The sequence below is a fragment of the Rousettus aegyptiacus genome, unplaced genomic scaffold (assembly GCF_014176215.1).
Source record: "Rousettus aegyptiacus isolate mRouAeg1 unplaced genomic scaffold, mRouAeg1.p scaffold_m13_p_17, whole genome shotgun sequence".
Taxonomy (NCBI): Eukaryota; Metazoa; Chordata; class Mammalia; order Chiroptera; family Pteropodidae; genus Rousettus; species Rousettus aegyptiacus.
Genome location: NW_023416292.1, coordinates 19,716,673 through 19,731,608, shown reverse-complemented (window position 1 = coordinate 19,731,608; position 14,936 = coordinate 19,716,673). Strand labels below are relative to the sequence as shown.

At 49.1% G+C, this 14,936-nt stretch overlaps 1 protein-coding gene across 11 annotated transcripts in view; it reads left to right on the top strand.

Moving 5' to 3' along the window:
• Positions 1–14,936, top strand: part of DNM3 (dynamin 3) — a 354,287-nt gene that overhangs the window by 108,070 nt on the left and 231,281 nt on the right. For all 11 annotated transcript variants that reach the window (XM_036234646.1, XM_036234642.1, XM_036234648.1 and 8 more), the window contains exons 7-10: positions 165–307; positions 2,752–2,887; positions 5,031–5,098; positions 8,220–8,358. In XM_036234646.1, coding sequence (XP_036090539.1) covers positions 165–307; positions 2,752–2,887; positions 5,031–5,098; positions 8,220–8,358 — 486 coding nt within the window. The remainder of the gene's footprint in view (positions 1–164; positions 308–2,751; positions 2,888–5,030; positions 5,099–8,219; positions 8,359–14,936) is intronic.

Sequence of the window (14,936 nt, the reverse complement as noted above, 5' to 3'; positions counted from 1 at the left end):
GAGGAGAGAGGTGGGGCTTCTTCTCACTACCTATCTCCACGGTCAGTCTCAAACAACGTCTAAAGTTTGGAGAGCTCAGGGAAACAGTGAACGCTGACTTTTGCCTCACGAGTTAGTCTTCAGTCTGTTAAACGCGTGTTATGATTTTGTTCCGTTTGATTCAGCAACTCACCAACCACATTCGAGACACCCTCCCGAGCTTCAGGAGCAAACTGCAGGGCCAGTTGCTGTCCATAGAACACGAGGTGGAGGCCTACAGGAACTTCAAGCCGGAGGACCCCACCAGGAAGACCAAAGCATTGCTGCAGTGAGCACCTGGCCGGCCCCGTTTGGCGCTTTAAACTGATTTCTTGTGTTTGCTTTTGCCTTTAGTCTCGTTGTGATGTTGTTTTCTAGGCTTAACAGAAGAAGCGAGCAAAGTATGTCTGGCTCTGTATATGTTATACAAGGAGCCTCGGATCGTTAGGTTTCCTTGAAAAATATAATCGTCAATCTTATGCAGTTATTACAAATTTGACCATTTGCCCATCGGCACGGCCAATTTCATTGTATTTTTAGAACTGTATTCAGTAGGTGGGTAAAACCAATAGCGCTAGCTCAGTATGGGCTTTGCCTTTAGAATTTAAAAGTGGGCAGAGCTCCTGTCAAATGTCATCTGTGTCTTCCAACTGCATCTATTGATGTCACTTGTCCTCAGTACCCTTTTAGTTCAGTCGTTTCACGTGATCTCTCTGCACATTTCAGTGGAATGAGAACCAAGGATTCAATAGACAATAGGGCTGCATTTTATTTCTTTTTCCTTTTTGATAATGATTTTAATTTAGCCCTTGAAAAATGCAAATATGAAAGCCATCGAGTATCTTTTTGCTCCTTTGTGATGTTCCCATCTTATCCTCGGGTCACTAGACCCGAGGGATCTTGGGGTAGGACAGCAGAGTTATTCGAGAATTACCAGCCCCTTGTGTCTTTTACTTCTATTTCCTGCAATTTGCCTCAGGCCCCCCTGGACCAGAGGACCAGCTCCCCAATCTCGGCCAGCCTACACACCAGGACATCTGAAGTCCATCTCCAGAGGCGACACTAACCGCCTCTTGGGGCCTCTTTCTTTCTCTGCAGTTGTGTAATCAAAATACCCTTAATTTGGTGTTCAAAGTGCATGATACGATTTCTTTTCTTTGTGAGATTTTTAAATGCTCAGATTATTTCAGTAACATTTTAATTGCATCCTCTCATCCCATTGAATAAAATTATAAGATCAAACAGGAAATAATTTTTTCTTGGATTCAACTCTTTCTTAGTTTATCTTATTTTTTATTTTTTTATTCTCAGCTTTGGTTAAGCTCCTATAAAAACTCTTCCAGTTACAGAGAAAGGAAAACTATTTCTGCCTAGGCCCCAGGCCATCATCTGAACATCTACCTGAAACTATTCGCTTTGCAAAGACTGGGTCTCACCTCTGTGACACCATTGGACTCAGATTACAGAATTTTCCATGCCTATGTCCTTCCCAGTAGATGGCTGGTTCGGCTCCTCCCTCCCTTCTTTTCTCCCTCCCTTTTTTCTTTCCCTCCTCTCTTTCTGCCTGCCCTCCTTCTCACCTTTCTCTCATCTCTGTGTGTTCTGCTTGGTGTCTGGCTCTGTGCTATCTACTGGCGATTCAACAATGAATAAGATTTTTGGCCTCAAGAAGAGGCCACAGTAGAGCAGAGGAAACTAACATGAAAAATGTGATGTTTCTGGTTAAGTATAAAATGTTAGGGGAGCCCAGAGGAGGAAGCAGAAGCAGCTGCGTGGAGGCTGTGAGTTCACAGAGAAAGTGATACTTGACTGAGATCCCGACGTGTGGGAGTTCGGCAGGTGGGAGAACAGCCCTTCGGTGCTGTTCCTTCCTTCCTTCATTACCTTACCGAGGACTCTCCTGTGTGGAGCAGGGAAAGATGAGTAAAACCTGAGCCCTTAGGAGGAAGCGGTGGAGGAAGGGTGCCGTGAACGGGCCTTTCGTCTGGGTGCAGCGAGGCGCGGGATGGGGCCGGGAGCGCAGGACGATTCCTGGAGAAGCTAACCCTTGAATCGAGTCTTGAAGGCAGATAAACGTTAGCCAGGCAGAGCAGCACGGGGCAGAGAGAACGGCAGTCGGAGCGGAAAGAGGAAAACACAGAGACTCGGTCCATGCGGGGGGAGCTGCCGCTTTGCGCTTGGAGTCGAAGGCGAGTGTGGAAGCGGCAAGAAACCGGCAGCGAGGGCCGGGCCCCGGGCGTCTCCGTGGCGCGTGGCGGAGTTTGAATTCTCTTACCCAGTTGTGAGGAGTCATTGAAAACCAGGGCCAGGGCTAGTTGCGGAGGGACATGGGCGTTGCTAACATGCGTGTTCCGGCCGCGATGCTGGGGCCGTGGCGTCGCTGCGGCCGAGGTTCGCTTGACCATTCGGTATAAAGTGCTATCGCTTACCTTAAATTCTTAATTTAACTGTTTCAAATGCCATTTTATGGCTGCAACGAAATGGACAGAATGCATTCAATGGTATAGATATTTAGAATATATATTTTAATGAAACATCTAAAACAAATGTCGGTCACGTGTATTTCAGTTAATTACATTTCGAGGGCCGGACAGAGTGCGGTGTTAATTCTGCCAGTAGGTGCCACTAAGAACACCAGGAACGGGGTTCCGAGGGACAGCCACAGCACGTCAGAGTGACAGGTGCAGAGCTTTGTCACTTCGCGTCAGCTTTACTTCTCTCCCACAATGACAGGATGGTTCAGCAATTCGCCGTGGACTTCGAGAAGAGAATTGAAGGCTCGGGGGACCAGGTCGATACGCTGGAGCTCTCGGGGGGAGCTAAAATCAACCGGATTTTCCACGAACGCTTTCCTTTTGAGATAGTCAAGGTTGGTACCAAATACGGCCTTTCCCCCTTTCGCTTCACTGCCCTTCCACATTCCGCCCCACACGTGCTCGTCGAATGTGCGAACGGTACGGGACTGAGATGGTTCCTTGAACCAAAGGCTTCGAACTCGGGTAATGAGATTTGAGAGAGCGATGTTTCCTCGCTGATGGTTCTGGTTTTACGTAATGGAATCTAATGTCATCTCAACAAATACTGGCTGAGCTCCTGTGATGTTTATCTGTGTCCTAATTAATTTAAAAATATTTCTTGAGTGCCTGTTCTGGGCCAAAGTTCTAGTTACCGAGTCCGAAGCACTGGTGGGGAGTGACGGGGACAAAGTAAGAAGATATCGGGTGTCGTTATGTCACGTGACAGGGGCGCGGGCGGGGCAGCCGCTGTTTAGGGGTGTTGAGGCAAGGTCTCTCTGAGCAGGGGTCATCGAGCACGTGACCAGGAAGGCACAGAGGGGTCAGCTGTGAGGATCTGGGGGAGGAGGGTGGCTCGAGGCAAGCAGCCCAGGACAGGGCCCTAAAGCGAGCGCCTGTACAGCAGGCGAAGAGCAGAGGAGGCGACCCAGGGCCGATGAAGGGGCGGGGTTAACAATGGGACTTCCGGGGAAGGTTTTCGGAACAGGCGTGACCTGATCCGGTCGATGATTTTAAAAACACACAATGGGGGCTGGATTGCTAAGGGGCAAGAAATCGGTTGAAGGAGACAGGCATGGTGGGTTAAAGCACAGGGCCGGAGCAGAGGTGGATCTGCTTTCTCTGGGGCCTGGAGCCTACACAATTTTGAGGACCCCCTTGAAAGAGAAGATAAAATTGTAAACACACAGTGAGGCCCCGGGTCTTGGAGGGGTGTGTGCAAGCAAGCAGTCCTGAAGCCCAAATTCCTGTATCTCAGAGGACAGGATGGAGAGAAGTGGGCGGGTTTGTGGTTTTGGAGGCGGGGTCAGCAGGACGTGGACCAATATGAGGGATGCAAGAAAGAGAAGACACCCGAGGTTTGGTGCACACCCCTGAGCGAACGTTAGCCCATCAGACGGGGGAGACTGAGGGAAAGCCGAGCTCGTGTGACAGTCCGAATCACGGTTTGCTTTGGGCCTTGTTACATTTGAAGTGCCTGGGAAGCAGCTAGGTACTCGTAGGGACGTGTGCCTTGTCTCCCGCACGGAGGCGGGGGCTTACATCCCGGTGTGGGAGGCAGACGGGTAAACAGAGAGTTTCATTAAAACGTGCTAAGTAAAGTGATAAACCTCCGCACAGGGTGTTATGGAAACACAGCCCACGGACAGGAGGCTCTGCCCGGAGCATCGGGAAGCCTGGCTTCCCAGCTGAGTTTGGAGGGATGAGCAGCTAGTTTAGCGGGAGGAGGCGGCGTGAGACGGGGTGGGGGAGGTTGTCGCAGACAGACAGGGAGGAAGCGAGGGCTGAGCCGTGCAGCCCCAGGGTGCGGGCAGGCAAGGGCGGCTTCTGCTGTTGAGTGGCACACGGTGCGAGGGCAGAACTGCCAGGCAGTTTGCCTGGACAGGCCCGATCTCAGGAGGCAGGGGCCGAGCCCAGTGTTCTCTTGATCCCCGTCCAGGTCTGAGCTCCATGGCACTTTGATCCCACTTCCAAATACATTTAAGGTACCTAGAACTTCTGGGAAGTTTTCATATGGCAATCTATCTATCCTGTGTCGGACTGGTAAATATTATTAATTTCCTCTTACAAAGAGGCCTTGAACTCAGGTGGTTAAAATGGCCAGAGAGTAAACGTTGTTCATCTCGGCACAGCCGGACGGCTATCGTCTGTCGGGTGACACTCTTATTTATGTGTTCGTCTGTGGATACCTTCACTACGTTCGGGAAAAGAATGAAGAATTATGTATTTCAAAAGAATGGCCAGATTTCTGTCCAGGAGGCAACCTTTGTGCACAGCACTCCTTATCTGTAGCAGAGTTAAAATCCGCAGAGCTCCCAGAAACGCCTAATGCTCACCGTTGCCTTGAACTTTCCATCAACAGATGTTTTGGCCATCTGGGTTTAAGTTCGGAAAGACATGAATATCCATTTATTAATATCGGAGTCAAGTTATTCTCATCCTGTAACATTCAATAATATTATCCTTCGGTGATAACTTTGGCTCGTTTTCCCTCTGCAGATGGAGTTCAACGAGAAAGAACTGCGAAGAGAAATAAGCTATGCGATCAAAAACATACACGGAATCAGGCAAGTGCTTCACGCTTCCCTCGTCTTCAGTTCAAGCCCCTCGAAGAAAACGGGTGTTTGTAAATGGCTAGCGAAGTGGCCTTTTCATCATCTGGACAGAATAGACCATGGAGGAGGTGGGGAAGAAGTGGAAAATCCTAGTTTGGGTTCCATCATTATTTCCTGTACTGTCATGCTTGGCCGTTTTCAGTTAGAAAAACAGAAATTCTTCACAGCAGTGTGCTTGCTGAGATGTACCACTGGGCCCGCCCTTGCTCTCCAGGGCCTTGAGCGTGAGGGAGGGAGGGAGGCCAACGTGCCCAGAAGCCATCACGATTCACACAGAGACAGGGCGGGCAGATCTGGGCCGCAGTCCTGGAGCAAGACAGGGGAGGATTAGCAAAGGTGGTGACTGTTGAGCCGAGCCTTGTCTGCTTAGAGGACCAGAATGATCTCAACAGGCGAAGGTGTGCCGTGTGCGTGTGTGTGCGTGTGTGTGGATGGGACCGGTGGCGATGCCGTGAGATGGGAGAGGACGAAGGATGCTGGGACCGGAGGGTAGAAGAAATGGCTCGACGTGGAAGGAGCAGTATGAGCCGAGGCACAGACGCGGCGAAGCCCCGCGTGTGCCCCCGAGCCGGGAGCCACGTGTGCCGACTGCAGCTGGGAGCGCGGGCCCGCGGGCCGAGGGGCACGAGGCCCGGAGAGGGACCTGCACCCGAATCTGCTCTCATGTGAAGCGGAATTATCCTAATTTACTTTCTTTAGAGAGCCTTAATAAAAACATTTTTTAACAGCTGTTTCTTGAATTCATATACGGAAGACTAAACAAAATCGAGGCATTCTGAATTCACGGTGATAAAACTCGAGTCGTCTCCTTGGCGGATTATCTCACATGGAGGAGGCACCCCCGTCCCCTGTCTATTGGCTGCTGTACCTCAGCTTCTGCCACAGGGGGACTATTTTGAGAACAGGGGCTGAGAGGGCAAAACTTGGCCGTGAATGTGCACGTGATGCGTGATTTTCCAAAGGAGTAACGCTATTCGAACTAGCTATCACTTTAAAAAAAGACAGTCATCCCTACGAGTCTCAAATAGCACAGGTAAATAAGTGTTCGCACAGCGAAAAGGAGAAAGCATCTATGACCAAATCCAGTTTCTCTAGCCATCGGGATGATTTCTAAGTTCCCTATTCGTGCTCTTCACTCTCCCTCAAATCCAGAATACTTTTGGTGTAGAAACTGTGTCCTGCTCTTTAGCCTAGCAGAACTAGTGTTTGACCATGTCTGTCTGAAAATGCAGTGGTACCAAGTCACTTTTTGGGGGCCACAAAGTACTTTTACTTAGCCAAATACAGTCTCCTTACCGGACACCTTTTCGTTTACTGTAGTTGCCAAGGCTTGTAGATTTCCGATTCGCGTGCGCCCCAGCGGGAGAGCCGGGCCGTTGCTGTGGGTCTCGAGTTAGTTAGCCTGCGAGACAGGGAGAGCACAGTGTCCGGAGTGTGCCGTGCTAACGGCGCGGTTATTCAGGCCCTTAAACACGCTTGTTCCCGGTCGCTTCTGCGAGATATTTGAATAACGGAAACCATCTTTGCCCACTAAGGACCTGCCGGTCCTCCTTTGTTCCTCACGCGCTGAGTGCCAATGATGAGCCGGGGGACAGTCTTGTGCTACAAATAAGACAAATGCGGTAGTGACCCTTCCTCCCAGTGTGGCAGGGACTGACATATGTGCCCAGACCGCCGCAATGGGAGCAGGGCGTTGGGGTTCGGAGGAGGCAGACCTTGCGTTTGGCAGGACGGGAGGAGGCGCGCCGGAGGAAGTGGCTGCTCCTACCTGGGCCTCGGAGCGCAGGTAGGATGGGGGCAGATTGAGATCGTGGGGAGGCCGAAGTGAACATCGCAGGTGAAGGCAGAGACATACAGCATTGGCACGAGTATGTTTGTGGAAAGGCACGTGGCCCAGTTTGGCCAGAACAGGGTGCGTGGAAGGAAGGAGGAAAATAAAAGGAAGATTAGGCTCGGACGGGGGGAATTTTTAATGTTAGACTGAACAGCGTGGACTGTGCTCTGTATCCAAGGCGGAGAAATTACAGTTACAGTATAGGATGAGCACCCCGGGCAGAAACAGGACAGCAAAGAGTGCTAAGCCAACGGTAAGACGGACAGAAAGCTGGTGTGAAGGAAGTAAGTGACAATGACGTTTCCTGAAGGATGTTCACAGACTCGAGTGTTGAAGGAAGAGAAGTTAATTAAGACGTGAGAAGAGAAGTCAGGAGGGTCTCGGAGTGGGAGGGTCCCGTGCCCGCGCCCGGAGCCTGCAGGTGTTTGGCACGGCTCGTGCCCAGGGCTCAGGTCCCTCTCGTTGTAGCTTTTCTCCATTGACCTTTTGTTTAAACACGAGTAAATGTTTTTCACTTTTAATGAGTTGCACACAAACACACACACACCAGCTTTCCCGAGCCTCCCGCACTGTATGAGAAAAGCATCGTTACGATACCAATTTGAATCAATTCTAGCCAAATGAAAAATGTACTCGCTTGTTGTGGTTATCGTTTGTTATTTTTGTAAATTCTTCATTTAGGCATCCTGGGTCCCAAGCTAGTTCCGTTTACCTGCCTTCTTTTCCTCCAGCTCGCTGGGACCTCAGGTTGGGGCCCGGTGGGCTTACTGTGACGTGGCTCTCCTGGAAAGTATGGGTTGTTGTCTGCCAGTGGCATTCAGAAAGCGAGGTTCAGTTCCTACCCCACGAAGGACACGAGGGGATGGCTTTTGGAATACTTTAGAAGCAGAAATGTGAATTTCGGACACCGTTCCAGTCGTAGGATTCCTTTTTATTGCTGTGACGCTGAGAGGAGACAAATGACGGTTAAATATTTCTTAGTTAAAGGCCACATAATACACTGTGAACACATTTTGGGAACTCTTTTAGGTAACGCTAATTATCCATAGACTAGAATTTATTATGGAATATTAGGATTAAAGATATTATTACAAGTGATACTGCAGCCAGAATAAATCACTTTGTAACTTCTAAACCTGGGTATTACATGCTGACTTTAAGTGGCATGTCAATAAAACATTTCCAAAAGGATATTATTTATTTAAAAAAATCTAACATACTCTCTTTTCTTAAATTTAGGACAGGGCTGTTTACTCCAGACATGGCGTTTGAAGCAATAGTCAAAAAGCAAATCGTAAAGCTGAAAGGGCCTTCCTTGAAGAGTGTAGACCTGGTAATACAAGAATTAATCAACACCGTCAAGAAGTGTACCAAAAAAGTAAGTGCGGATTGTTTAACTTTCCAGCAGTTAACCCATCTCTGTGACGTACCCATCTTTCCCACCCTGCCATGTGCCTCTCTTTCCCCAACCCCTCACTTTGTCCCAGAAGGTGCTGTGTTTGCTGGAGGAAGGATCGTGAAGAGCGCTGAGTGGGAATTGCTTCTGTGATAGACACGCATATTGTCTTTTGTCACCCCATTCCAAATAGGGTTGCTTAAGCAAGAAAGGTTGTGTTTTAGTCAGCGAATTTTTTCCTTGTCTTAAATAGGTAAATGTCACTTTAGAACAAATAGGTGAATGCCTTGATTTTTCCTATGGCACATGGATGGGGGGGAATTGTTAGGGGAACGGACTCACTGATACTGCATACGTCAGCAAGGAAATCCTTCTAAGTTTTAAACAACAAAAAAAAGCCCACTTGCACCTGGCTGTCCCAGGAAGGCACAGTGTGGTGTTGTAAAGGGCTCAGCCTCTGAGCTCCAATCACCTAGGTTCACATCCTGACTCTGATACTTATTCACTTTGTGACCTTGAGCATTGTACTTAATCTCCAGAGTCTTGTTAATTTCCTTGTGAAATGGGATAATAGTCATAATCATACTGCCTTAGTGGGAACTAAACAAGACAGTGTCTGAAAACCACAGGATCCTAACACACTGATCGACCACAGTAATTGCTCAATAAATGGTCACCACCTCCTCGCATACCTGTTGACTTTATGATGTAGAGTGGTGGGGGAGAGATTTTTCTGGGGTCTCTTCACCGAGGAACACAGCAGAATTGTGCTGGATTCCAGTCGTTCCACAGGGACATGAAAGGAGTGTCCTGTGTTGGAAAACGTGAGGAGGGAATTAGCGACGAAGCTTAGGGTAGGGCAGGCCCGGCCTCATGACAGTGAACACTGGTCCTTTCATTTCTCGAAAGCATAGATACTTCTGGTTTTGTTACCTGTCCTTTTCTGTATGGTGACAATGAGTAACTCTCTAAAAATCCAGTGGGAAGTAGGAGACAGAATGAGAGAGACAGAGAGTGTGGATGAACATGAATATTGGTCCTCAGTTACCTGGCTGAACAACTCAGATGAAGAAAAGATGTAAGTGGTCAAAGGGACAGGAAGCAAGCTTACTTCCCGAGGTCAACGCGAAAGGGTTATGTGCCACTAGCTTGGGGTCCAGAGTGGCTCTGGAGCTTCAGACCCCTTCTCTAGGCCTCTTACTAGTTTGTCACCGGCTCCTTAAAGTCCTAGTTTCTCTTCTCCAAAACAGGAAAAGCCGTAGAAGTTCAGGGACCAAGGAAAGGGAAGTAAACGCACGCGGGGAAGAGCAGGACGACCTTTCTGTTAGCACTCCGTCGGGAGCGCTGGGGCCGTTAGAAATAACACTGCACACCCCCTGTCCTGGCCACGCCTCAGAACGCCCTCAGCCTTGTCCCCTGTGTGGGGGAAGCTCTCCTAACTGGCTTCCTCGTAACTGACTCAGAGAGGTAACCACAGGGACTGTCGCCCTCAGCACACCGGTGTCTTCAGCCACAGGCTCCTCTTTGGGTGGCCCAGGCACGCCTGTCCCCACCAGTTAAGCTGTCTTCTTTCCAGGGGCCAAATTGCTTTGTGTTTCTCCTCAAACCCAGATACCCAGTCATAGTTCTTCTTTTAATTATGCGGTTTAAGTGAAGAGTAAATAAACCGATCAAATGCAGAAAAGACTTCGAGTTTTGTTTCCATAAAACTCAGCTTTGGAAAGATGATAAAGATCAGCTACGAAAGCGTCACTCTGGACCAGGGGTAGGCAGGACGGCGCTCTGAGGGCGTGGGGGTGGGGCGGAGGGTATAAAAATCTAGATGGGCCCTGCATTCTGATGACTTCACGAGCGTCTTCAGGTTCTCCCTCCACTTTAAAGAGAGCAAGGCTGGAATCGCAGCTGAAGGATGTGGGTTGTGTAGGACAGAAGATGCATAGCTCCAATCAGCGGATCCATATGCAGGAAACAGGCCTCGCCTCGCATCAAAAGCTGGGCGCATGTGTGCACGTTTATGTTTTAGGTTATATAAAGTGTTTATGGTATGTATGAGTCATTTTTTTTTTTTAAATCATTTCTCATTGCATTCGACCTACTGGAGAACCAGAATCGGGCCCGATGGCACGGCTGCGGGACCGTGTCCGGGCGCGGTGGCTTTTGTTCTTTGCTCTCCACCCTTCGCGTTGCGCTCCGTCGGTCAGCGGTGGTCGTATATTTGTACCGAATTCTCAAAACACTTCACAGTTTGCCTTGCGTAAAACCTAGCTTTCTCCCCGAGATTGTTGTTTACCCTGTGGCTCTCTTCACTGAAAAATATTTATTGGCCCAAACCCGAAGAACCTAAGGGCCTGGATCAGGCAGGATGTTGCCGGCTCCTCCTTTTGTGGCTCCCAAATATTATGCCTTCACCTCCCTGTGGAAAGTCTTCCGTTAAGGCCCTTCGGCCTTGGTCTTCTTCTGACCTGCCTGTCGCCTCCTGACTTTCTTTCCTTTCCTGACCATTGTGTCACTGTCCGATCAGAGAGAGAAACCACACAGCCATTCAAACGGGGGACATTTACTGTAATGTGACAGGGGAGTAGAGTAACGTGGGGTCGGCGAGTGAGGAGTTAAGGGTGCCCTCGAAGGAGGGGATAGTAGCTCTAAGAAGCAGGTGCCGGGGGCCACGATCCGGTCCCCTCGGGCAGGGCGTAGATGTGGCTCGCTGAATGAAAGAAGAGTGTTATGCCGGCAGAACTTGCTGGAAAGTTGTGCTCTGAAGCGTGCTGGAGGGAAAAGCCGTCCCGGGGGAGGCGTCTCCCTGGAGGGCCTGAGCTCCGGGGCTGGTCAGCGTGGGCAGGGGTGCCAGGGAGCTGGCGCTGTGTTCCACTCCCTCTCCGAAGCCGACAGCCCTGCCTCTTCCGTGGGCTCTCCTGTCTCGCAGCTCCTCCTCCGTCTCCTTCAAGAATGTGTCCGCCTTTGCCTGCCTCCAAACGTGAGTCCAGCAGGGCTCGCGCCCCGCTTTCCTCCCTCGCTGTCCTTTCTCCCCGGCAGGTCATGTCTCCTGAAGTTCAACTGCCGCTGAAAATACCCTTGATTCCCAAATGATACCCCCAGCTTGAGCCTCAGTCTACTGCTTCTCTGTTCGCACTTAAGGCTCTGAACAGCTTTTTAAAACGAAATCAGTCCAGTGGCTTCCTAACTGGTCTTTCCCCCGCCGGTCTGGCCGTTCTCAAATTCATCCTCCCCACAGCTGTCAAATTAGTCCTTCTAAAATACAGACATCTATGTGTGCCTGTTGCTGCAAAATGATTCAGTGGCCCCTCGTGTCTTGAGGACGTTCACATCATTCACAGTCACTGCGTTTAGTGTCACCGTCTGACCTCCGAATACCTCTCCAGCTACATCTCTTGTCACTTTCTGCTCGCTTCAGCCATTCTAAGTGCTGTGCACTGTCCGCAAAGGTTTCCGTGCCTCTGGCCTTTACACACGTGACTCTCTTTCTTTAGAATGTCTCCTGCCTCCTTCCTTCACCTGCCATCGCCTCTCGATTTTGAGGATCCAGGTCAATTATCGTCTCCCCCTCCCCCTCGAAAAAAATCTCCCTTCAGGGTTCCGTGAGTCCTTTCCTGCTCGCCCACCTTGGCCCCTTCTCGGGGCTTCATCGTGGCAGTCATGATACTGCGTTACGATTTCTCTGTAATTTATTTGTTTAGGTGAATGCCTCCCCTTGCTCGTCATGAGCTCCTTTTAAGAAGGGTCCGTGCCTTTGATCTCCTTATCCCTGGCATCTCACACAGTGACTAATCCTACATAAAAGGCCTCTAGAAATATTTATTAACAATTTAGATGTTCTAAAGTGACCCCGACGCTAGAGAAATCTGTACTTGGGTTTAAGAGAGTATTTTGGTCATCCCTTTTAAAATGGTAAAATTTAGACATGTTTTCTCTGAAATCTCTCTCCTTGTCCTTACTCTTTGTTTTGATGTTCTCGCTTTTTGGTCTTGATATGTTTACCTGCAGGTTCTTCTAATTTAAAACCTGTCCAATTAACACACTTTGCAAAGGAAATGCTCCTGATTAAACTCGAGGGCGCCAGGACTTTATCGCCTGAGTCCTTTCAACCATGAACCGTAGACAGGTGACTGCGCAATTTACCATCCAATGCAGGGCAGTTTCGAAATTGAAAGGAGGAGTTGTGAATAATGTCATGGGGATAATAGGAGTGAACCAAGACTGCTGCGGGCAATCTAGAACACACATTCCTCCAGCTGTATTGTGAATATATGTGTGTGTGTGTGTGTGTGTGTATTTATATATATTAATATATATTAATTATATATATTTATATATGTAACTTTAACAGTATTTTCATTTACAGTTCTCCATTTCAAATGTCTTATGTGTGACACAGTCCTTTTTTTTCTTAAGCCACATAAACAAATATCACTGAAAAACATGTGATTTCTGTGTGTTCAAAGAACAAAGCACAAAGCCAGGCTTCTAACCTGAGGGGATGCATTTACTCAGGGCTGTTTTGTGACTGGTGTCCTCCAGGCACTGGGGGATGGATGGGAGCATGAGAGTCTCGGCTTTGGACATTTTCCAGTGGCTGCAGCCCCCCCTCCCTGCCCCCCCGGCCCCCCGCCCCCCGCCAGCACATCCCTGCAGCATCCTGAGTTTCTCGTCAGGAGGCCCTGAGAGGAACATCTTGTGTTTTTAACCACAGTTTAGTGATTGTGCCATTTATTGGCCTCTTGGGAAACCGCATTCTTGGATCACCATCACACCAATGAATTGATTTCCCCCCCGCCACCACCCCCTCCCCCCCACCGCTTGGAAAAAAGAAAAAAGCTTTGCAAGGAAATAAAAAAGATACCTTAGCTGGCTGTTAGAAATACAGGGGGAGATTTTTCATTCGAACGCTGTTAGAAGAAGCGTTGAATGTTGTGGTCTGTTCGGAAAGCAATGACCTGCCCCTGGAGACACACGGCCAGGCGAGTGGCTCCGAAGCCCTCAGCGTGACCGTCACTGACCTTCCTCATTTTCACCTCCGAATCCTGCCCCTCCCTCCTGCCCGCCATTCACTCCGGCTGCACCGGGTCTCCTGTTCCTTCAGCAGGTCAAGCAGGCACGGTGGCGGGGCCTTCACACTTGTCGTCTGTTGGACGTGGTCTGCCTCGAGGTGTCTGCCCCGCCCCCGCTTCTCTCTGGCCCCTGCTTCATGCCACCTAATCCGCGTCTTTCTGTGACTTTTTTATTTACAGCCGCGCGCGTGAACGTGCACGTGTGTGCGCGCCCACACACACACACACACGCACATCACTTTTCATCTACTTACCCAACCGTGTTTTTCTCTGCAGCACATGTGACCACATGAATTATACTCTATGTGTCCTTCGTTGTTGCGTTGTTCAGTAAAGGGACTCTGAGACCGTAAGCCCCGTGGGAGTGGGGACTTGGTTTGTGAAGCTCATCATTCCTCATACGACCCCTTAAACAGCCAGGTTTTCAATCATTGCTGAATGGGTAATTGCTAGAATAAAGGAACCCCGCCTCACTGACTTGACAGGTGATGATCGGTTTGCCTGAAGTGGCCACTCGGTTAACTGTCCGTGGACGTCTGCGGATGAAGGACGAGAGCTGCGAAGCATCGGGCCCGAGTGGGGCTCCCTTCTAGGTCGGCAGGGACCTGCCGTGCCCTGCTCTGTACGAGAAGCCTCGCGTTTCCCCTGCTCTCACAGCTGTGCCGTCCAACAGCCCGCGTTGTGCTCTGCACTTAGTAGGTGCTTCATGGAATAGGTCACGGTACTCATGTTTTGAATCAGTCTGGTTATTAGCACTTGAAACTTCTATTGGATATTATAGGGGATTCGAGCCTGAGACTTGGCTTTTAAGGAATAGGACTATCACCTTTTTGTTGTTGTTGCCCGTTTTTAGACAGTTTTTTAAAATTGGGGTATAATTAACATATAGCGCTGTGTTAGTTTAGATGTATAACATAACGATTCGATATTTGCATATATTATGAAATGATCACAATAGGTCTAATTAAGGTTCATCACCATACATAGTTACAATGTTTTTTCTTGGTGTGAGACATTTTAAGATCTAGTCTCTTAGTAACGTTCAAATATACTATACAGTATCAGTGACTGTAGTCACCATGCTGTATACTAACTACTTCCCTGGGACTTGTTTCGTAACTGGAAGTTTATACCCCTGACCACCTTCACCCATTTGCCCTCCCCTTTCCTCACCTCGCCCCTGCCTCTGGCAACCACCAATCTGTTCTTTGTTTCTATGAGCTTGGGGTTTTTTCCCCCCCTTGTTTTAAACATCCTACGTATGTGGGAGATCATAAAGTATTTGTCTTTCTGTGTCTTACTTATCCCATTTAGCATACAGCCCTCAAGATCCATCCGTGTTGCTGAAAATGGCAAGATTTCCTTCCTTTTTTATGGCTGAGTAATATTCCAGGTATCTGGCCTTTTAATCTCACAAGTCATTAAAGGATTCTTAGTTTATAATTTAGTTTGGCCTCTGCTTTTCCTCTTATGTTCTGTTTGGGTTTTTCCTTT